Source organism: Pungitius pungitius, chromosome 5, assembly GCF_949316345.1.
Source record: "Pungitius pungitius chromosome 5, fPunPun2.1, whole genome shotgun sequence".
NCBI lineage: Eukaryota > Metazoa > Chordata > Actinopteri > Perciformes > Gasterosteidae > Pungitius > Pungitius pungitius.
Genome location: NC_084904.1, coordinates 10,044,830 through 10,069,552, shown reverse-complemented (window position 1 = coordinate 10,069,552; position 24,723 = coordinate 10,044,830). Strand labels below are relative to the sequence as shown.

Here is a 24,723-nt window from a genome sequence, read left to right as displayed (position 1 = left end):
TATGGCTTATCTGGGTTCAACTGCAAAAAGCTTTCAGCCATCCAGTTGTTTATGGCAACTATGCAATCTAGGAGCCTAGTAAGTTTGTGTGTTTCATTTTGCTTAAAAGTGAAATGGTGCTGTATGTCATCAGCATAAAAATGATAAGAAATGTTAAAATTGCAAATAACCAGGCAACATATATAAAATGAATAATATTGGGCCCAACACTGAACCGCAGCGGTTCATTAATAAGGAATAAATATGGCAATACGTCACTGCACTACGCTCTTTCTGTAGGCTTTTATTTTGGTTTAAACGCAACGGAAGTGTGTGAATTATTCCTACGTGCTTGAGGTTAAATCCCTTCCTGATCTCTTTTTCTGTGTAGCGAGGTCGGGCAAGCACCAGAAGGCTCATCATGTCACCACTTGGACTAAAAGCCATTGTTGGAGAAAGTGAGTCTGTTTTTTTGCTTCATAATTTTTACTGTTGATCTACTAACGTGTTGAAAAATGATCCACTTAACTAGCATTATTCAAAAATCATGTATTTTAAGTGTTAAGTTAACTGTTACCAAACGTGAGAGAGATACGGGCTTCTTGATTTATGTAACGTTTCAAATTATAAATTAATGTAAGACAAAGCATATCTTGGTGACATCCTTTTTAAATAAACAGGATTTGCTCACTCATTTGATTTACAAACTCTGTGCCCTGTCGCTTGGGTCAAGTTGCTTGTTCAATGCATAATACAGACACTGACCCATTCAAGCCACGCATTTTGCCAGTGGTTGTTTCTCTAGATTGTATTGTCACAGACATTAATTAATATGTTCGGTTGTGTTGTTGTTGACTCACAAATATGCTAATGTTCAGTGACGTGTATAGTCTAGTATAGAGTCCGTTGGTTTAAATCCAGTCTCCCTAATCTGTGTCTGAACGGATTAAGTGCTTTGACATCATTCTCAGAGGAGATTTTCAAAATAAAATATAAAACCCCAAAAGCAAAACTTTGACCCTCAGTTATACATTTTAGTTTTAGTGTTTTATTAAATAGTGCGTCCTATATTCGTTCAGATACCTACATTAGTTAAATAATGGCCTCCTGACATTTTCACAAAGTGCAAAGAAAACCAAACAAGAACAAGGAAAACAACAGTCCTTAAGACAATATAAAAAGGAACTTAACAAAAAGATGTCAGCTGAATTTAAAATGGCAGCACAAGATAGAGTACTTAGTACGTAGGTATCTCCCGTATCAACAGATTCAATATATTCAAAATACAAAATTGTAGAACATACAAAAACTCAGATGCGGCTCTGCTGAATGTGGATCAACTTTGCTTGCACTGCATATCCTATGCTGACAAACTTAATTTGAGATATAGGTGCACTGCAATACTTGGATAGGAGAAAACACAAGTTGCTGTAATTATTGTTACCTAATTCACTCTCATTGTGTTTCTTTATCTCACTAAATCCTGTCTAAATCTGCCCCGGCTCTGAATGAATGTGATGATTGCAATACAATTTCCCGACAGAATATTGTACATGCTAGGTTTGTACACACTCTATTTCAAAAGACTGTTATTGAATACACTATTTACATGGACACAGTAGTGCTTGGGGCAGGTTTGGCGAGGTTAGATGGTGGAAGTCGGAGAGTGTTGTAACTAATGTCCCAGTGAACAGTACAATCTCCTTTTCTTGCAATGTACTGGTTTAATTGAAGAAAAGCTGCTCCCCAATGCAGTTACAGCTAGTTATTGAGACTAAATACATTGTTATAAATGGTTCTTGCTGACTTAATATTGCAACTAGAATTTGAAATATATATAATCTGATCTACCTTGATGATAAATACATGTCTGGTGTTCACTCAGTCCCTGCTGTAGTGTTTCACCCAGGTTTCATACATGATGCATAATGATGTACAATCTGTATGTCCTCCAGTGATGCTACTTTCTTCCTTGTGTACCAGCTGAGATCTTGAGTTGTTGAGTGGTTTGCAGTTACAATACAGTCAAGGCGTAAATTTCGTAAACGAACACTCAGTCAGTGGCTGAGAAGAGAAAGCCCAAGGATAAGATTGCCAAGACCATCCTCGAACTTGGGACTTCAATATGCTACTATTTAGTTATGATGGACTGGATTTCCATATTTGATTATTCTTATTTTTCTTATTCAAATGAGATATCAAATTTAAAAATATTGACAAGAGCCACACACCATCTTACTGTTATCATGTGGTCAAAATGTAATGTGTGCAGAAGATTTTTTGGATTAGCAAGTGAAAGTAAAATGTCATCGTGGCTCTCTGTTGAGCTGGGTCATGTTGACTTATTCTTTTAGAAAGTGTGCTGTGTAATCATCTGTGTGTGTGAGAAGCAGAGACTCTGCTTCCCTGTGACATCACATCCGCTGACCTGGCGCAGAAATAGCAGTGGGGAGCAGTTGAAGGGATAAGAGGATTTAGAGGATTGGCAGATTAGAGGCAGTGATTGCAGTGGGCTTTTCCCTCCCAGCACCAAGCCCAGGATAGATGCTTTAACCCCCAGTGACAGAAACTCAGTTGATCCTTGTCAACACAGGGCTGTGTTCGATTTGATTTACAGCTCATAAACACATACCTCCAGATAAAATTTGGTTTCTGGTAGGTTCAACCCAATGTTCATTATAAGTCAGTGCATATGGTATCATTTAGTTGGATGTGGGATCATGGTATTTTTCTGACCCTGTATTTCCCACCTGTATGATTACACTTCTGCCTAGTCGTTCCTTGCTGGAAACTGATTTTGTGTGACATTTTATGCATTTTTGTTTAGTATGTTAACTGTTATTGTAAGTCCTATCCTATCACGAGTTCTTTAATCAAGTGTTTACGGTCTTGTGCTCAACATTTTATTTGTATGTCTTAACACAAATAACATTGCGCTTCTTTACAGAGATAATGAATAATGTCATTAAGAAGGCAAGAGAGAAGGGAAAATGGAAGGTACGGCTCCTGTTATTCTGATAGATTCTCGAAAAAAAGCATATGAATAGACGCACTTATCAAAATCAAATCCTCAAAAAGCACCCTGCTGTGTGTAATTTTGTTATAGGTGCTGGTGGTGGACAAACTGAGTATGAAGATGATTTCCTCGTGCTGTAAGATGACAGATATCATGTCAGAAGGAATAACCAGTAAGTACCACCAAGTCCCCTAAATGGACCTTTGTTTTTTGTTTTGTCAATAAGATTTTCAGTTCAAACATTTCTGGATATACATATTTTGTTGAAAAATGGGTAACGATATATATATATTGGGGCTGTCAAAAATAGCGCCTTAGCGACGTTAATTAGTTGTTTGTTGTTAATTACGTCAATTTTTTAAACACATTTCACGCATGCGCAGTGTGACAAATTATTCAGGTCAGGAAAGTACCTCTTCCTATACAACACATTACTGCCACCTGTAGGCATATGTCAGGCCGTCAGGTTCAGCAAGTCGTACACGAGTCCACGCTGAACGTTCGCAGGCCATTAACCAAATCAACCTCAGATCATTTGACCAACACTATAGCAAAATTTTCGAATTCGAATGGTCAAGACATAAAGAGGCCGTCATCGCCATACCGATTTTCGGGAAGGGCTTTGAAATTCCGGAGTCTCCCGGAAATATCAGGAGCACAAACTCGCGATGAACCACCAGGAGCACAAACTCGTTTTGCCGACCGCAGCAGAGTGGGATAAACTGCAGAGGCTCGAGGCCCTTCTAGAGCCATGCAGGAAAATCAGTCTGTAATTTATCAAATAACATTGCTTTGATTTTTTTCTGGAATGAATTAAACCAAGTCAAATATCAATAACATGTATTTATGTAAAAAATACAGGGGCCTGATGTCGTTTGTGGAAAAATAGTCAAACAAGCGTGTTGGTTGGCTTTCATTCAGTTTAGTTCAGTCTTTATTCTAGGCCTGGCTAATCATGCCTGTCCAAATTTTAAAGGTACTGTAAAATACCGGATAAAAAAGGCACACACTCGAACTTCAGTTTTTATTCAATCTGATTCCTGTAATCACATCCAGTGGATATAAAAAGGCTACACACCCTAGTTTTTTGTGATGTAAAAAATGAGACAAAGACAAAAAAAATGTCCCACCTTTTATAAGACATAAAACGTTCAGGCATGGAAATACACACTTTAAGCTTCACAATAGCTTCAGAAACATATGGGTAACGTGACAGCAGTAGCAGCTAGCCAATGGAGAGCAATGGGGTGGCGCCCCACCTGGAGCGCCCCAAAAACAAAGAAAAAATGATAGTAGATATTAATAATTGTGTTTTTGAAATATGGAATGTACCCAGGAATATTTGTAAAACATGATATCCGCTTAAAAATATATGCTTTTGCTGCACGTCTTGCCTGTAATAGGCACGTCAATTCAATTTATGTTCAAAAATATTTCTTCAATGCTATTTTCTTTAAAAGATGATAAACATTTTTTAAGTAGCACACCACCATACAAACAAGTAACTTCCATACCACTTTGACTTGTGATCGTCAAAATTCCAAAAACGTGTTTGTTGATGAACCATACAAAGATTTAACTACAAAAGCCAGGTTTTAGCCAGTAAAAAGTAGTACCTATTGGTGTTTGTAACATAATAAAGAATTTTAATATATTGCACTAAATTACCAAGATTCGGAAATGGATCCATTATGTTTGGTGCATTTACTTACTCTTCTAACATTTTATATAATGTTCCATGGCCAGTGACCAGATTCAGCAAGTCTGACCATGGGGATATTGAACACGTCTGCAACACCCATTTCATATTCACCTGTAAGGGGAAGTCAAACTTTTGAAAAATTGCTGTTTCCACAGCATCTGAGAGCAGCAGCAATCACATGCTTTGATCACATGTGGTAAATCACATGTGGTAAATGGCCAAGTGATGCTGGTGACGTTAGTCATTCAGTTTAGCAGCATCACTTTAGTCTCGAAGTGAATCTCAGCCAACCAGTTGGCCAGCTGGTTATCACCAGGCAATGAAATCTGATCAGTCAATCAAATAGATGTAGATGCCCGACCATTGTGATATGTCCATTTGAATGGGAGAAGAGTGAAGGGTCCACCAACCAACCCTTATTTAATAAAGTATTGTAAACTGTGTGAAATATAAATGACAATCGTTAAGATGTTCATCAAAAAGAAGTGTCGGATTGACATTGACTCAATTTCTGTTGCGGCATTCAGCAAATACATTAATTTCAAACCGTTTAAGTTATGCTTGAATGTAGTTAACCTTTTAGAATTGCACTTGTCAGTTTAGGGGTGACTCAATCACATAGTTCCTATAACTGGCACCGGTTAAAACAAATGGTGAAGAATCTTTTTCAAATTAGTTTAACAAAGACATATTTAAAAAAACCAAGCAACCTTTAACTGTTAGTGTTTTAAATATTCGCTAAAAGTCAAGGACAGTCCCAGTCATTCAGGCAGAGAAGTTCTGATTTAATATGATTTGGAAAGTCTAGGTCAAGTCTAATTAAGCTAAGGCTGAGTTAAGTTATTGTTTTCCTTTGCTCTCCAGTTGTCGAAGACATAACCAAGCGCCGCGAGCCTCTGCCCAGCATGGAGGCCATCTACCTGATCACACCTTCAGATGAGGTAAATGATTATATGGAACAGCACATCCGGACGTTCATTGATTCTTTTTATCCTAGAGTGTTTTTCGGCTTTGTCCTGAGTCACCTAAAGCTGCAGCTCCAGTGGGTTATATATTTAGTCTGGTCATAAAAATTGCAATAATTTTATTTATTTTCAGGATTATACAACATCCACATAACCAAATTTACACCTGAAAGCTGTACAATCATAAATTAAGCACAATGAGCATCTTCAATGGAGCAGTTGAACAGAATTAAGATAAACGTGTTTTCTTCTTTTACATCTCTTCATTAGAGTAATAATGTTCTTTTCGATCTCAGTCTGTTGAGGGCCTAATTGATGACTTCAGAGACCCGCAGTCCCAGAGGTACAGAGGAGCTCACGTCTTCTTTACTGACAGTGAGTGAATCCATTCTGCCATGAAGAGTAACTTAAAAGCCTTGTTTCTCTCCCTTTTTAATCTTCCAATGCACAAACAAGATTATTTTATTTACCTACACATTACATGTAAATGCTTTCTGATTTGATGGAGAAGTTGTTGACATTGTTTTATCTAGCTGCTTTCTCACCAAGCTCCCATGTTATTCTGTGATGTGCACCAGCGATCCCAGACACCTTGTTTAGACTGTTGACCAAATCCCGCGCATCCAAAGCCATGAAGGCCTTGACTGAGATCCACATCGCCTTTCTGCCCTATGAATCTCAGGTAAAAAAATATTTAGAGGGGGATTAGATCACATTAGCTGATTTGTAATGCTAATCATAGATCTGATTTGGTGTGGAAGGATTTCAATCAGTGTGTATTGCTTTCTCTCTTTTCTCTCTCTTTGATTTCATGGTAAGATGTAGTCTAGGGCCCTGCTATTGCGCAATTTTTACCCTGTGTGTATGTACTTAAGGGGATTTTCGAAAAGGATAGATACAATATTTTTAATCAATCAAGCAAGGACAAGAGAGATCATGAGTACTGGTTATGTCACAAAGACTGACAAAACAAAAAGTTACATGCAATTTGTGTAGCAAATTCAATTACTTACATTATTTTTCAACTTGTATCTTTGGTATCCATTCAGTGAGGCATTATTTCCCTTAGGTGCATTTCACAGCGCTCCTTTGAGCAACAATAATAATTTACTAACAGTAAAGTTTAAAGGTAATATCTGGGAACATTACTAAAGATATGTCAGAATAAATTAGAAACAAAAACAATGTTTTGACATTTGCTGATGATTACATATTGCCATGTGGGTTCATCTAAAAAGAAAAGGTCTAGAAGGCTAGATAAATGTAAGGGTGGGGAAACAGCATGGGGTTAGGGGTCTCAAGCCCCTTAGCCAAATTATGTTAGTTCCCCAAATATATGGAGAAATAGTGCAGACCAGCAGTGTTTTGAATTAGATCGGCTTTAGCTTTAAATCCTTTGCTGTTTTAATCCAAAGAAGGAGGGACACATCCCACCAACCCTGCCGGCCTGCTCGCCTGCCTTGCTCTCATTCTTTTATTGCATCTGCTTCTTCTTTGCCAACCAATGAGAGCACATATGTGGACAAAATGTTGGACAAAAAACAGATGTAGTCAGTAACAGATATATATGTATTAGTTTGTTTTTGAGTGAGGATGTGGAAAAGATTTGTGCTCCTGGTGGACTCTTACTTATATTCATATATATATTATGCAGGGGCGACTGTGGGTGAGTGGAGACTATGGTCGTCCTACAATCAGAAGATTGTCAGTTTGATCCCAGGCCCTGGTAAACCACATGTTGGTATTTAACTCCAACATTGCCACTGTAGCTGTGACTACGTTGTGTGAACACAAGTGAAAAGTTGGTACTGTGTATGGTAGCTCCTGTCAACAGGGTATGAGTGGTCGAATGACAACTTAATAGTTTGTCCATTAAGCATTTTTCCTAGCAAAAAGCAAGGTACATTACCAAAACTCTTCATCAAAGCAGCAAATAATAAAGTATATTTATGCATGCCTGCATCACAACCTATTCTTTCTTTTTGCCGTTTTCAAGGTAAGGTCTTCCCTGAGACTCCCCATTGATAAAGAGTGTAGCACTAATCATTTTAATGTTGGGTCTAGGTTGGAGTTGAGATTGTCGTGTCTTCTGTCTCCAGGTTTTCTCCCTGGACAAAGTGGATGCATTTCAGGACTTCTATAGCCCATTCAAGGCTGACGTGAAGGCCAACATGCTGGAGCGTTGTGCTGAACAGATCGCCACCCTCTGTGCAACACTCAAAGAGTATCCTGGCGTCCGCTACAGAGGGTGAGACCTGCAAGCAACGCTTTTCTGTTGTCCTTTCTGTTTAACTGTGACGCTTTCATATTTTGCATCTGTGTAATCAAGTGTACATCTTAGTAGTAACAAAACACCTTCTATACTTACCTAATGTGTATTACATCCAAGAGCACCTGTCTGCCATTTTTTCAAAACCAAATGAGAGACCCTAAAAATATCAAAATTCTTGTATCATCAATAACTGCCAGGGGGTGCTATAGAAGCAATTTGCCATTTTAGAGCTAAAACTCCACATCAGCTCTTTAATGTCATCACCTAGGATACTGACAAACGTTTTAAGGGTTTTTTAATTGCTGAGGCACCAAAACCTCAGCTTGAACTTTCATGCGAAGACAGTGTTCTCACAGAAAAAACTTTGAAAAACTCCTAATATTTGCTGTAAAAAATCATCAAGGTCTTAGGTTGATTAGAACAAAGGGCTAGCCACACACGCGGTAGCTCATCAAAGTGTAAAATTTTTGCATTTCCCTATGCCAATAGGTAGCGCTATAATTTTTGAAAATCAGTGCGTTGGAATACTTTAAGGAAAGAGTTTTTGAATATGATAAAGGCCTCAAAAGTGTGACTGTATCAGTAAAATAATAAGAATAATTCTTCGAAACACAATAGGGTTTCGCCCGACTTTTAGTCGCCTCAGGCGCTAATTAAAGCTACAAGCACTGATGGATGGTGTAGCGACATGTATTCAAACAAACAGTCGCTGAGAGGCTAAGCTATGGGTGTAGCGGATTGTGACGCGCTGTACCAAAGAAAAAGTACGCTCCGATCCGATGATGCGTTTTGCATTTTTATACAAATAGATATAGCAGTAAGTGATAAAAAGTGCAAGAGACAGTTTTGTTGGCAGAGTCCCAAGTGATTTAAGGGGATGTGGGGGGGATTTCAGCCCCGTGTCAGACTGACGGATATGGCTAGGGGGAGTGAGGGGAGAGAATTTAGCTGTCTGACAGCTTGGTGTATGAAGCTGCCTGGTGGTACAGCAGCGGAGGCTCCTATACCTTCTTCCAGAGGGTAGGAGGCAGAGGTGTGGACTCGAGTCATGTGACTTGGACTCGAGTCAGACTCGAGTCATGAATTTGATGACTTCAGACTCGACTCGATAAAACGTACAAAGACTTGCAACTCGACTTGGACTTTAACATCGATGACTCGTGACTTCACTTGGACTCGAGCCTTTTGACTCGAGAAGACTTGCTACTTCCCATGAAAACTGGGGGAAAACATTTTCCCCCGCTCTGTTTATCTGCATCTGTCAAAAAAATGTGCGCCACCTGTATGCAGAGAGCGCTGCCTGCACGACATCCAATCACTGCAGTCCCACCTGGTTCTGATTCGACAGCATCTAAACAGGCACATTGCAAGACAACCAATGAAGCGCAACAACGCGCCAGTTGGAAAAATTATACCGAAGATAGTTTCGTTTGGCTATAAAAATTACGAGGTAGTCGACAAAAAACGAGTTGCTATTTGCAAAACAGGCGGGTCGAAGATTATAGACGGAGCTGCCACAACGTCCAACTTTGTTCGACACCTGAAGTTGCACAAAGAAAGGTAAGTTTTGAACGAATGCTGAGCACCTTATCGAATGTACCGTAACTCACTAGCATTTTACCGTATCAACGAGACAGCTCGTTCATGCTTACAAAAATCGGGATTTTTGAACTCGGATTCAGACTCTGATGGAAATCCTCGCCAACATTATGTCAACGTCCGTTTTAAAGTACTATAACACAGTCACAGTCGATCCACCATTACCCTTCCCTTCCCTACGTAGTCTAGATCTGTGAGGCAGCGCACCATCACCCAGGGTTCCCCGTCCCCACTTTGCTTTAAAGCATATGACTTCGGTTTCATGAGGGAAGGGCTTTTGAAGCAGTGAAAATATTCTTAATATTGCATAAACGGAAATGTATTATCGTATACCTTAGTGTACAATAGACAATGAATATTAACACAACATTGATATGAGTAAAGAATAGTTTCAAATAAAACATGTGGTTATAAGGGATTTTCTGTAATAAGAGGACTTGAAATGACTCGAAACTAAAATGGTAAGACTTTGGACTCGACTTGAGACTTGTTGGCTTTGACTTTTGACTCGACTTGGGACTTGCCTCATCTTTGACTCGACTTGACTCGGCTCGAGGGCAACGACTTGAGACTTACTTGTGACTTGCATAACAATGACTTTGTCCCACCTCTGGTAGGAGGCTGAACAGACTGTGTGCGGGGTGGGTGGTGTCACTCGCAAACGAGGTAGCTTTCCGGATGAGGCGGGTGGTGTATGTGTCTTTCAGGGAAAGGAGTGGGGCGCCAATGATCTTACCAGCTGTGTTCACTATGCGTTGCAGTACTTTCATGCTGTGTTCAATAAAGCTACTGCCCCACACAGTGATGCAGCTGGACAGGATGCTTTCAATGATGCCGGTAGAAAGTGTTCAGGATTGGTGTGGGAGCTTTCACCCGCTTGAGTTTACGGAGGAAGTAGAGGCGCCGCTGGGCTTTCTTTGCCAGTGATGCAGAGTTGGTGGCCCATGTGAGGTCCTCACTGATGTGCACCCCCAGGAATTTGGTGCCGCTCACTCGCTCCACAGCAGCACCATCGATGGTCAGTGGTGGGTGTACATTGTGGCTTTTCCTGAAGTCAGCCACAATTTCCTTTGTTTTGCTGACATTCAGCAGGAGGTTGTTGTCTCTGCACCACGTGGTCAAAAGGTTGACCTCCTTCCTTTAGTGGGTCTCGTCACCAGAGTTGTGTCGTCTACAAACTTCACCATGTGATTGGTGCTGTGGGTTGTTGTGCAGTCATGAGTCAGCAGGGTGAAGAGCAGGGGACTGAGCACACAGCCTTGTGGGGCCCCTGTGCTGAGTGTGATGCTGCTCGAGATGTTGTTGCCGACTCATACTGCTTGGGATCGGTCACTGAGAAAGTCCGATACCCGTCATGGTCCACCTGATTCCTGCATACAGGCAGAAACTTAAGCTCTGTAAACCTGTGGTGAGGGAATCCAAGAAGTGGACCAGCGAGGCGCTAGAGCATCTTCGGGCGTGTTTTGACTGCACAGACTGGGATGTTTTCAGGACTGCTTCTGACAATCTGGATGAGGACACAGAGGCTGTAACTTCCTACATCGGCTTCTGTGAGGACATCTGCGTACCATCATGCACCAGGGTGAGTTATAACAACGACAAACCCTGGTTCACAGCGGAACTCAGGAAACTACGTCTGCAGAAGGATCAGGCATTTAGGAGTGGGGACAAAGACCTGTACACATAGTCTAAATACAGGTTTAGCAAGGCGGTGAGAGACGCTAAACGACTGTACTCTGAGAGACTCCAACATCAGTTCTCAGCTAACGACTCTGCTTCGGTTTGGAGAGACTTTAAACACCTCACGAACTACAAGCCGAAAACCCCCCACTCCATGAATGACCTCCGCCTGGCAGATGAGCTCAACGAGTTCTACTGCAGATTTGAAAGACAATGTCCTGACTCCATCACCCACAACTCCACCACCTCCCCCGACCCATCAGGTGCTCACACCTCTGGACTACTCTCCCCTCCCCCACTGCCCCTCTCTGTCTTGGAGAGTGACGTCAATCGGCTCTTCAAAAGACAAAACCCCCGGAAAGCAGCCGGTCCGGACTCAGTCTCGCCCCACACCCTGAAGCATTGTGCTGACCAGCTGTCTCCTGTGTTCACCGTCATCTTCAACACCTCCTTGGTGACATGCCACGTCCCAGCCTGCTTCAAGGCCTCCACCATCATCCCTGTTCCCAAGAAGCCCAGGATCACAGGACTGAATGACTACAGGCCCGTCGCACTGACCTCTGTAGTCATGAAGTCCTTTGAACGGCTAGTCCTGTCCCACCTTAAGTTCCTTACCGACCCCCTCCTGGACCCCCTGCAGTTCGCCTACAGAGCCAACAGGTCTGTAGACGATGCAGTCAACATGGCCCTCCACTTCATCCTCCAGCATCTGGACTCCCCAGGATCCTGTTTGTGGACTTCAGCTCTGCCTTCAACACCATCATCCCGTCTCTACTGCAGGACAAACTCTCCCAGCTGCACGTGCCCGACTCCACCTGCAAGTGGATCACTGACTTCCTGTCCGACAGGAAGCAGCACGTGAAGCTGGGGAAACACGTCTCTTCCTCTCGGTCCATCAGCACCGGTTCCCCCCAAGGCTGCGTTCTTTCCCCTCAGCTCTTCTCCCTGTACACCAACAACTGCACCTCCAGTCACCAGTCCGTCAAGCTCCTGAAGTTTGCTGATGACACCACCCTCATTGGACTAATCTCTGGTGGGGACGAGTCCGCCTACAGGTGGGAGTCTGACCACCTGGTGACATGGTGCAGCGTGAACAACCTGGTGCTTAACGCCCTGAAGACAGTGGAGATGGTCGTGGACTTCAGGAAGAACGCAGCCCCACCTTCCCCCCTCACCTTGTGTGACTCCCCCGTCACCACTGTGGACTCCTTCCGTTTCCTGGGCTCCATCATCACCCAGGACCTCAAGTGGGAGCTGAACATCAGCTCCATCACCAAAAAGGCTCAGCAGAGGATGTTCTTCCTGAGGCAGCTGAAGAAATTCAACCTGCCAAAGACGATGATGGTGCACTTCTACACGGCCATCATCGAGTCCATCCTCTGCTCCTCCATCACCGTGTGGTACGCTGCAGCCACAGCTAAGGACAAGGGCAGACTGCAGCGTGTCATCCACTCTGCGGAGAGGGAGATTGGCTGCAATCTTCCGTCTCTTCAGGACTTGTTCGCTGCCAGGACTCTGAAGCGGGCCAAAAAGATTGTAGCCGACCCCTCCGATTTTATTTTTATCTTATTTGCACTATGTCGTCTTTATTGTACTGTCTTCATGCACCTTCCGCCAAGACAATTTCCATGTATGTACAACACATTATGGCAATAAACTTTTCCTGATTCCTGATGAAAAGCATTCTCACATGTGAGTCTGCTTTTTCCAGGTGGGTGAGGGCTGGGTGGAGAGCAGAGCAGATTGCGTCCTCTGTGGAACGTTTGGCCCGGTATGCAAACTGAAAGGGGTCCAGGGTGGGGGGGAGGATGGACTTGATGTAAGACATGACTAGCCGTTCAAAGCACTTCATTATGATGGGGGTCAGTGCCACAGGGCGATAGTCATTGAAGCAGGATGGAGCCGGCTTCTTTGGCACAGGTATGATGATGGAGGTCTTGAAATGTTGCCTCAGAGAAGTGTTGAAGATATCCGTGAAGATATCCGTAAGCTCCTCTGCGCAGTCCCTCAGTACACGGCCTGGAATGTTGTCAGGGCCTGTTGCTTTTCGGGGGTTGATAGAGGAGAGTGCCCTCTTCACACTTGCGGCAGACAGGCACAGGGCCGGGTCGTTTGGGGGGGGGTGGAGTTTTCTGTGGGCTTGTGTGATTTGTTGCTTCGAACCGTGCAAAGAAGCTGTTGAGGTCGTTTTGCTCTTCTAATGCCACGGGACAGGCTGGCTCTCGCTGTTCTCAGGCCAGTTCGATCCCCGGCTCTGAAGGCTTTGTCTCTGGCCCTCAGCAGCCGATGGACAGCTCCTGTCAGCCATGGCTTCTTGTTAGCCCAAGTGATGATGGTCTTTGTGTGAGTCACATCATGTGTGCATTTGCGGATGTAAGAGCAGACAGTGTCTGTAAGTTCCTCATGGTCTATGTGGTTGTTGTGTGTAGCTGCTTGCTTGAACATGTCCCAGTCTGTTGTAGCAAGACAGCCCTGAAGAGCACACATTGATCCATCGGGCCACACTGTAATCTCTTTCCGAACCGGTTTTTCCACTTTCACCCTGGGTCTGTATGCTGGCATTAGCATAACGGTGATGTGGTCGGAAAGTCTGATGTGGGGGAGGGGGGAGGCCTTCTATATTTCTTTGTGTGGGGTGTAGACCAAGTCCAAGGTGGTTTTCTCCCTTGTTGGGAAATCAACATGCTGGTGGAGTTTTGGTAGTACATTTTTAAGATTAGCATGATTAAAATCTCCGGCGACGATAATGAATCCATCTGGGTGAGCTGTCTGTTGTTCGCTGATGTCCTGATATACTGTAGTTCACCAAGTGCCGCATTCCTGTCACTGCTGCTGGAGGTTGGAGGGATATATTCCGCGATTAGCAAGACCGCAGTAAATTCCCTCGGAAGATAGAAAGGACGGCACTTTATGATTATAAACTCCGAACAGTGTCTGCATACTACCTCAGCGTTCTGGCACCACGCATCTGTATGTAAACATAAACTCCTCCCCCGCGTTGTTTACCTCCGTTAACGTGGGCTCTGTCCGCTCGATAGCATGTTAGCTGCTCAAGATGTACAGCGGAGTCGGGGATGTTGTCATTTAGCCATGTTTCCGTGAAAACAAGCACACAGCAGTTACTCACTGTCCGATTCGCTGATCTCAGTAGTCGTATGTGGGCCATTTTGTTGTCCAAGGATCGTACGTTAGCCATGATGATGGATGGTATGGCTGAGCGAGTTGGGCTAGCCGCTAGCCTAGCTCGGATACCTCCGCGCTTGCCCCTCTTCTGCTTCCTCGCACACCGTTTCCGACGTCTTGTAATAGGGGCTGTGCTCGTCCTGGTCCCGCCCCCACACTAGTAAGTCAGTGCAGATACGGATACAGATAATTCATATGGTTCAACAGATACAGATAATGCCGTATTCGCTAATCTCTACTTCGGAGCTTGCAGACAGGTTGCTTGCCTGACGGAATCTCTCAAACCTCCGAATCCATTTCGTCCATTCGTTCAGCTTGGAAAAGTCAAAGGGCTCCGGTGGCTGGATGTTAAACGTAGCGCTGGGAGGGTTGGCCGCCATGCTAAGGCTAGCTGCTTCCCGGTCTTGCTTGTTATCACTCATCGAACTTCACCGAACACTTTGGAAACTTCCACTTACGTCCCTACCACAGTACAACTTACAACAACTTATCCTGCCTTAGCTACGTAGCACTTCTGACACCATGTCGTGTTCGCTTAATAATGCTCGTGAGACAGACTGTGTGGTAAGGTTGACATCTTTATTTCCCTCCAACTTCCCCCCTAGCCCACAGTCACTCCCCCATCCTATTGGTTAAACCTACATGTCAATCCAGTAACAACGAGTAACATGAACAATACCTGTTCTGTCCCCATCAGCACATTAGTTCACTTAAATGTTTAGTCTTTCTCTCATTGCTGGCAGTGGTCGCTTTACATGCGTGTATTTCTTTAAGAACTGTGGGACTGTTGCACCATGGGATTTAGTCAGGAAGTTGAATGTGATCAGGACAGCCTCACGTTTTGTGTTATCTCTCCATACTATCCACGTCAATCTTCCACGCTCCATGCCTTTGGTAGCATTCTCGGTATGTAAAATAGACACCAACATACTGTTCCTATATATTAAGTGTTGTCAGTAGGTTTGATGTGCATATTGGGCTGAGGGTGTAGTGGGCTAGTTTGCCTCTGTTATCATGGGTTGTGCTACATGTGCTATATTTGGATAAACAATGCAGGTTATGTTACGTACATTGTATAGCAATGCATTACATATTTCCTTTGTTTTAGCTTGAATGTTAGCTACTGTGTGTACTACCGCATTGCATTGGTATGTAGTGATATTGTCTTTACAACTGCCATTATATAATATTTGCATCTTGTTTCATTTCCCAGTTTCACCCTTTCTAATTCAAATAAACGGAGCTAAGACGATCCTACTCTCCAGTGTTTGATGCGGGATGGTGTTTAGCTGCTGGTCAGATTGCACAGGGTTACGTGCATGCAGGACAAGACAATACCACAGCAGGGTAATACTCACAAACGTCAGTTAGTGGCGTGGGAGAGGGAGGGGGAAAAAGCAGGTGAGCTGCAGGCACATCAAGGGCTGTAGAGGCGAGGTGGCTGGCTGTCCTTGTTCGCTGGCGCGGTGAAGCCTTCGACGTTGGCGACGAGCTAATAAAGTTTCTAAAGTGCCTAAACACTCTTCACTAGCTAGCGAGGAGACCCCGCCTCGCACTACAACGAGCTATACTTTGCTAACCGCGGCACCGGAGCTTCTTCAAAGCTGGGTGTGTAGACTCTCTCTTCCATCACACAGCCACTCCGACCGTCATTCTTCCGTGGCACAGACCCTAAACTTAACTTGGAGCTAAACTTTCAATTGGCTGACTTATCCTACCGTCACGCTTTCTCAATAACAGGTGTGCTTTCTCCGGGCGCCGCCATCCTTCTTCCTCGTCGTTCTCCGTCTCACCCTTGTCCCGCCCCCTCCGCTCGCCTGCACACCAACTTCCTAGTCAATGATTGGCCGGACCTAGGGCAAAGTTCCGGGGTGCTATTGGGTGTGGAACTTGAGATTGACGTCCCAAAGTAATCACAGGGGCTGTATATAAAGAAATACTGTATGTCTCACTCTGGGTGTACCCCTACACAAGGAATACATGGACAATAATACATACAATTACATATCACAAAAAAGCATTTACAAAACAGCAGTTCAATGTTCTTTTAAGCACATTTTGAAAGATTTCATTAAAGAACAAAATGAACCTTGTCATAAATAATATGAATCTGTTGTTTCCGAAAAGAGAAGTAGATGGGATCTCTGGCTTTGAGAGTAGTGGAACATAATTGACCAACAGAGAACAGCAGAGAGGTTAGCATTTGGCAAACAATTTGCCCAATGTTGTCTTGCAAAAGCCAATTAGCGTTGAGATGCTCTGACCGTCATCACCCCTATTCTGCTGCCGTTAATGAACAAAGCAAATGAAATGGCACATGGCTGCCCCATGTGCCATGTCCAAGTGTCCCTGAGCAAGACGCCTAAACCCCTAATTGCTCCCCAGGCAAAAATGTAATGCATGGGTTAAAATGCAATGTAAGTCGCTTTGGATAAAAGCGTCAGCTAAATAACATGTAATGTAATGTAAAATAAATGAAATATTGGAAATTAACCACAAATAGTCAGACGAGTAAACTCACTCGAGTAAAGGTTTGCAAAATTTTCTCAGCTTAAATTGTTTGTTCTTAACATGGCTACCGTACTGCACCTATTAACATATTCAACTCATTCAGGTCAGTCAGAATAGGTTTCCACTCTGACAATAGCTGAGTGATCAAATTTTGTTTGAAATTGCCCTATATGCTTAAACCATGGTAAAAAGCTTTTTTTGGATTTGACAAAAAACATATTATAAGGTCAAGCGCAGATGGTTGTCAATGTCCTCCTCGCCCTCCGTTCATGTCTGACATGTTCCCACACAGAACCCTCAGAAATACACACAGTTGAGACATACTACTACTACTCCTCGTCCACTCAGACCACATCAGCACATGTTTGTACAGTTTGCTCAAACAGATTCATATTGAATAATAATACTTTATTTTTTTAGCGCTTTTCTGGGTACCCAAAGACGCTTTACAATGTGAATCTAAGTAAGGGAAACTTACAGATAAGAGAGACAGAAACACAAAAAATGGAGAATGAGTCATGTAGGGGTTAGCATTTGAAAGAGAGTTTTGAACAGGTGGGTTTTGAGGGCTTGTTTGAATGACAATACGGTGGGAGCCTGGTGAATATGGATGGCGAGGGCGTTACAGAGGGGAGGTGCAGCAGCTGAGAAGGCCCTGTCGCCCCAGGTCCGTCGCTTGGTCCTGATGGTCTTCAGGGTGTTAACATGAGCGGACCTGAGCCAACGTGTATAGGGAGTGGTGGGGGAGAAGGTCTTAGAGGTAGGTAGGGGCCAGGTTGTTTAGGGCTTTGTAGGTGAAAATATTATGATAAATAGCATATTCAATGTTTTGAATGTCTGTTATTTCAGGGAATACAAAGACTGCGCAATTCTCGCCCAGATGTTACAGGAGAAGTTGGATGGCTACAAAGCTGATGACCCCACCATGGGAGAGGTATGGAAGTCTATTAACTTATGGGCAGCGCAATCTGGCATTACAAGCAAATTACATTCCCAGAAAGGTTTTACTTTTGAGGATTATATCCTCCTTTATTGGATTAGACTATTTAGCAAAATTACAAGACTTCAGTTGATTATGAATCCTGTGTAATTTAGCTATATTGAATGAGCTGCATGTACAAAGTTCATACATCTATCTTTAAGAAGTGTGTTTTATTTCTGTTCTGCTGCATCCAGGGTCCAGACAAGTCTCGTACTCAGCTGCTCATTCTGGATCGTGGCTTTGATCCTGTGTCGCCTCTTCTGCATGAGCTCACGTTGCAGGCCATGTCTTACGACCTGCTGGGCATTGAGAATGACGTTTATAGGTAAAGATGTTACAAAGACAGGCCTGTCAGCTGCTGGGAGTCAGATAGATATTTCAGTGGTGTCAGTGGTCTCCACCTCCTTCCCCAACACCTCGATCAACCTGAAAAAAGCTCCATTAATACTAAAACCATGTATTTAAAAAAAAGGCAATATGTTGAAACAACACCCTACAAAGGAGACGCAAACTGTTTCATGAATCCACTGCACAAGAATAGGGTAAAAATTATAATACAATTGTTCAGAGTTGATCTGCATATTTCTTTTATCTCACTCAGGTTCGAGACCAGTGGGATGGGTGAGACGAGAATGAAGGAAGTAGTTCTAGATGAGGATGATGACCTGTGGCTGACTCTGAGACACAAACACATTGCAGAAGTGTCAACGTGGGTGGCTTTGGCTTTCAAACATACAGACTGCTGTCATGGACAAACAATCACACAATGTTGTCATTGTGATAATTTATGTTATATGTGTTTCTATTTCTGTCTCATTTGTCAGTGCGGTTACTCGATCACTGAAAGACTTCTCTGCTAGCAAAAAGATGAACACTGGGGAAAAGGTAGAGTAGTCACTGTTATGACTGAGCCTTAAACAGGTAACTTTCACAGATTTTATTGGCTGCCTCTCACACTGAATAAATTCTATGCGTCTTTCAGACCACAATGAAGGAACTGGCTCAGATGCTGAAGAAGATGCCTCAGTATCAGAAAGAGCTCAGTAAGGTAAGGCCTGAAGTGTCACTGTACATCTAAACCATAGATGTCGGTTCAGTGTGACCCGTCGGATGACTTTCCTATTATGAGAATCACAGAAAGACATAAATTGCATTTCTATAAAGCTAGCTGCTACTCCTAAAAAGTCCTCTGAGGGTCGCACTCTTTGAATGAGCGCATGCGTTAGACCAGGATGTTAACCAATGCAATGGCGGTAAATCCATTCCATTGGAAAAAACGTTGGTCACCACGCATGCGCAATCACTTTTGACGGACGAGAGGCTCGTCATTGTTTTTTAAAAAACAAACAAAGGTGAACTGCCAGATCAGGAGTTGAGTAAAAAGTAGATTGCGAGCCGAAAAGGTGTGGGGACCCTTGCGTTAGACCTTTTCGACCACAACGTTACTCCAGACGGGACCATCCTTCCCTATGATTCAGGCCCTAATAATTCTTGCAATTTCAATAGGGCTTCGCCCGACTTTCAGTCGGCTCAGGCCCTAATAATAATAATAATAATTCTTTGAAACTCAATAGTTTCAAAGAATTATTATGACTTTCAGTCAGCTCAGGCCCTAATTAATCAGACTATAAAACTTTGAGCATACGCTGTATAAAGTGGAACTGTCAATTTTATGTTGTAGATTTCCCAGTTCCGGGAAAATGATCCCTGAAAAAAAGCTGCCTATTTTCTATTGTTTGTATCTAATTGAGTTCGCAGTTCACCACAATTCACCAACCTGATCTCTCCCCTGTGACTTTTTTAGTTTTCTACCCATCTGCACCTGGCTGAAGACTGTATGAACCGCTACCAGGGTACCGTGGACAAACTGTGCCGTGTAGAGCAGGTAAGTCAATGTGATACTGCCTTCAGCTTGCTTATGCGGGAGTATTTATGATGGAACTGATCAGCTGTGCTAACTTGTTTTCTTTCCACAACACCAAGCTTTTAGTAAGGACATGATTAGCCTGATGATTAGGCAAAGAAACTGTGTCATTATGGAAGTAAACTTTGCATTGCTAATAGCTGTGAACCATTTAGTTTAATCAGCTCTGAACCCACAGGTTCCAAAACAGAACTGCTATGAGCTAATAAGTTGTTTTTAAAGGTGCCAACTTGATCAGAGAGAATGGGCTCAAAGAGTCTGTGACCTGGGGGGGGGGAAATGGGTCGGCTACAATTTTTCCTGCCCGCTTCAGAGTCCTAGAGGCAAACAAGTCCAGGACTGCAGCCTGCCCTTGTCCCTACTTGACACAAAGTGTAAAACCAACTTTGTGTCAAGTGGGGGGGCTGAATTAAATTTGAGTGGAGTTTTGTGGATTAGATGTGACAGCTTCCTGCTGATGTCGTTTCACTCAGAAAACCCAGATCCTGTATATTGTTCATATAGAATGTGTAACTCGTGTTGAGCTTTTCTCTCCTTTTCTCTCCATTGTTTTTAAGGATCTTGCAATGGGCTTGGATGCAGAGGGAGAGAAAATAAAGGACCCCATGAGGCTTATTGTACCCATTCTACTGGATGCTAATGTCAGTGTATCTGACAAGATACGCATTATTCTGCTCTACATCTTCCTTAAGAATGGTTAGATATCCACTGTCCTACATATCATATGACAAAAGCAGAAAAGCACACATAAATATAAGCATTTATTTTTTGTCCTTATGTTTCTTTCTTGTATGCATGCATTGTCATACTTGTAAGTGTGCATGCTCTCATACTGCCTCATGTATAGACTGGAAATGTGTTTTCGTTTCTGTATGTGTGTGTCAGGTGTGACTGAGGAGAACCTGTGTAAGCTCCTTCAGCATGCCAACATCCCACCTGAGGACAGTGACATCATTTCCAACATGGCCCACATGGGCCTTCCCATTGTTTCTGAGGTGAGCTCTCCAGCCCCAGGACCTCAATATCTCATCATGAACCATATCAATAAGTTAATAAGTGTTCATTAAAACGTCCTTGACCTAACTTCCATTAGTTAGTTTGTTGCATTCATCTTATTTGTGTCCCGCCAAGATGGACATTTCTTTTTGAAAAAACTGCACAAATTAAACAAGTGGACATTGAAAAGCACATTTTAGAAAGATATCCTCACTCACGTAGGTGAGTGTGGAATCCACAGTTGGGTTTTCTATAGACATGCCTGAATGAAGGCTGTCTGGGGAAAAATACCAAGAGGGAATTGGTGGGAAAACAGTAAACCCTCAGTGGATCCCTGTCAGCATGTTTGATGAGCTGGTTACACATCATCAACTGATGACAGATGACAATCTATTACCAACCCAAAATGAAAGATTCTTACTGAAGACTTTTGTTTACAAATTACTCACAATCTTTCCATATAACTAAAACTTTTGTTGGCTTAATACTTGGTAACAAATTCAAGGTAATTCACTACTCTCAATGTAAATGGACAGAAGTAGACATATGTCCAAAAATCGACCACAAAGCTCACCGAGGAGTATATAAAAATGTCACCACTATGTACAGAATGTTGCTTGATGTACATAAGTATATGTGGTTTATAAAGTAATACTTATGTGTCAACTGCGAAAGCTGATGTGTGATGAACATTGTTTTATCATAGGGCACAACAAAAAAAGTTAAGAAGGCAGATCGCAAGGAGCGAATCAGTGAGCAGACCTACCAGCTCTCCAGGTGGACCCCTCTGATGAAGGATCTTATTGAGGTACCTTTTGTGCTATTAGGCCACCAAGTTTTATGCAGTAAGACTACAATTAAGGATAAGGTCAAATAAAAATGTAGTTATCGTTAGAATTACTGATCTCTTAACCCCAATTCAAATATAATCAACATTTTGATGTCATATCAAGCAGTGATTCTTAAAATTAAATATTAACTCCTTAAAACAATTAATACTTCATGGTAATATGTCAAATAAGATGTCAAATTAGTTGTGATATCAATTGAACATATTGTCAACAATATTTGCAATACAAATACACACATTTCTGAACTAATTATGTTAAAAATAAAAATGTATAAGACAGATAAACTGCAGTTATAATAATACCAGTTCTGTTGACTGCAACACAGAATTTCAGTGTCAATTTAGTCTCCCCCTTACTGCAACAAGATTTATTGAGTGAGATGGTGCAAATAGTTTTGGTTTTGTGTTTTTTTAGATTGTATTGTTAGTTGTGTTATGGTTACAGATGTCTGTAAGGGAATCTGCTCCATTTGGATTCAACTTGTGTCATTTTTTAAAGCACAAAACCTTTTTTGAATGTATCATAAGTGATCTACAAGTGAAACACAATATAGAAATGGCACAGATGGTGACAAAAATGTCTGAACTGCCTGTACTAAAAACTCCCTAATGTTGTTCCGTTTCACTGTTTCAGTCAAACTCTGCAGAGAAAGTATATTGAGCAATAATTTGGGAGATTTAAAGCTGCAACTGCAATCATTCCAAAGAGATAAAAATCCTGAATTTTTTGTTTTGCTGTGTGACATCTTCCTTTACTCTTAACCAGTAACACATCTGAAGAAATCGCATAGGTGTTCCCTTTATTACATCACAAAATTATTAAAATATGTGGTTGCAGAGACAGATAAATGGCTATGCAATTTTCGAATAGAGGCCTAAAACATAGGCTCCTTTTAAACACGTTAATAACGAAATCAGAGATTACCTAACTGGTGACTTCTGAATCAGCTACGCAATGTGCGCTTCCAGTGACGTGCGGTGAGGTTGGTGGCTGGGGAGGCACTGACTCTTTCAAAGTCAGATTGACGAATTCAACAAAGAAGCATGAATTCACCATTCATATGACAGCTTTCACATTGACTACTCCCATATTGTGTATTCTTTTATAATACAGGTAGATGAAATCAAGCGTTCTGAGTGAGTCACTGGGTGTACTGAATTGAGCCATAATGTACCTGTTTCAGTGCGGTGATCAAAATAACATTTAGAATTTACGCAGTTGGTTGTCATTTTGGTTTTTAGCTCGGTGGCGATCGGCTAAAAACAGCTCGAAAATGTGCAAATGATGGGTTTTGTGAAAAGCGAGCTTTCGTAATCAATGCATAGCATCTTTCTGTTGGCTACTGAAAAGCGATACACAAAGTATAGTGTCTACAACTTGTGTTGTGCTGAAAGGCAGCTGTTTACTTATAATGTCATAGACAACCGTACAATAAAAGCAATAAGGTTTGCCAACAACTGTCGGTCTGATTCAGACAATGTTTTCAGTCTTAAAGGACAGACGATGTGTAGTTAACGTTCGCTACTTTGTTTTAACTAGCACATACTAACTGTTGGCGCACATTTAAGTTGTTTTGTACTCGTGGTTTCCGGCGTGCTGTTTGTGTCTTAAACTAAAAATAACTTACTTTCAAACTTCTTAACTTAACGTCGGATATGTCAATCCATTTATTTATATAACGAAAAGAAAAACAAACAATTCGGTTCACAACCCGCCGTGCCTCACGGTCAAAAGTTATCTGCCTCGCTGTGCGCCACTCCTGCACTAATTAGCCCTGGTGTTAAATAGGCTGGTGGCAAAAACAGCGCCATCCCATTGCAGTATTCAGAATGGCTCCAACACAACCGGCCCCTAATTGTTCATGACACTTCAAGACATGACAATTATAAACAATTCATGTATGGAGACATTCATACAACGAAACTTACGTTTGCAAACAAAAATAATAAACAAACAAACAAATTGACCCTCTTTTGGTGCGTTTGTTTTACTTTTACATTGACTGCTCTACCAATAGTCCTAATTTTGTCACTGGCCTTTCAATTACATTTGTTTTGGTTTTGATTTGCACAGATCTAACTATGCCTGATTTGTCTGGAAAGGCTTTAATAATCCTTCCAATCATCCAAGAATTTCGTGGTGCTGTAGCATCTGCAATCAAAACAATATCTCCTTCCAAAAGATTACGTTGTGTTTTGTTCCACTTTTGTCTTTCCTGTAGCGTTGCAAGATACTCTTTCGTCCACCTTTTCCAGAACAAATCTGAAAGATATTGAGCCTGTTTCCATCTTTGTCTTACGTACTGGTCCTTTTGATCAAACAGACCTGGAGGCAAAACTGGTTTTCTTTTCAAAGTAAGAAGATGATTAGGTGTTAGTGGCTCTAAATCATTAGGATCCTCTGAAACTCTCGTAATTGGTCGGTCATTCAAGATTGCTTCGGCTTCGCATAAGACTGTGACTAACGTTTCATCAGTTAGAGTCTGTAGATGTAAAACAGATACCAAGACCTTCCTGACCAGTCTGATCATGCTTTCCCAAGCACCGCCATGATGGGAAGCTGCAGGTGGGTTGAACGTCCACTTGATATTGTCATGAATTAAAGCCTTCTCAATTGATCTGTGGTTTAATTCTGCAATTGCTCTTTTTAGTTCCTTTTCTGCACCGGTGAAATTTGTGCCATTGTCTGAGCGAAAGTGTGCCACGGGTCCTCTCCGGCATATGAATCGACGAATAGCACTGATGCAGGAGTCTGTGTCTAACGAGTGTGCCACTTCTAAATGAATTGCCCTGCTGGCCATGCATGTAAAGATAACCCCATAACGTTTCACATAAGAACGTCCTTGTTTTACTTCAATAGGCCCAAAATAGTCCACTCCCACATTAGTAAATGGAGGCAAGTCTGGAGTAATCCTCTCGTTGGGGAGATCCGACATTTTTTGGTCACACAATTTTCCTTGGTGACGTCTGCAAAAAGGACAACTTGACAAGATTTTCCTTGCCGCTGCATTGGCATGAGTTACCCAGAACCTTTCTCTCAATTTGGAAAGGATGTAATTTCTCC

At 42.3% G+C, this 24,723-nt stretch overlaps 1 protein-coding gene across 1 annotated transcript in view; it reads left to right on the top strand.

The window, feature by feature from the left end:
• Window positions 1-373: 373 nt before the first annotated feature.
• Window positions 374-24,723, top strand: part of stxbp1b (syntaxin binding protein 1b) — a 40,021-nt gene continuing 15,671 nt past the window's right edge. Inside the window, exons 1-16 of the mRNA XM_037483124.2 lie at window positions 374-437; window positions 2,927-2,976; window positions 3,086-3,167; window positions 5,562-5,638; window positions 5,959-6,037; window positions 6,241-6,344; window positions 7,762-7,910; window positions 17,757-17,841; window positions 18,084-18,214; window positions 18,491-18,598; window positions 18,714-18,774; window positions 18,872-18,937; window positions 19,694-19,774; window positions 20,371-20,509; window positions 20,699-20,808; window positions 21,516-21,617. Coding sequence (XP_037339021.1) covers window positions 401-437; window positions 2,927-2,976; window positions 3,086-3,167; window positions 5,562-5,638; window positions 5,959-6,037; window positions 6,241-6,344; window positions 7,762-7,910; window positions 17,757-17,841; window positions 18,084-18,214; window positions 18,491-18,598; window positions 18,714-18,774; window positions 18,872-18,937; window positions 19,694-19,774; window positions 20,371-20,509; window positions 20,699-20,808; window positions 21,516-21,617 — 1,461 coding nt within the window. The 5' untranslated portion in view covers window positions 374-400. The remainder of the gene's footprint in view (window positions 438-2,926; window positions 2,977-3,085; window positions 3,168-5,561; window positions 5,639-5,958; window positions 6,038-6,240; window positions 6,345-7,761; window positions 7,911-17,756; window positions 17,842-18,083; window positions 18,215-18,490; window positions 18,599-18,713; window positions 18,775-18,871; window positions 18,938-19,693; window positions 19,775-20,370; window positions 20,510-20,698; window positions 20,809-21,515; window positions 21,618-24,723) is intronic.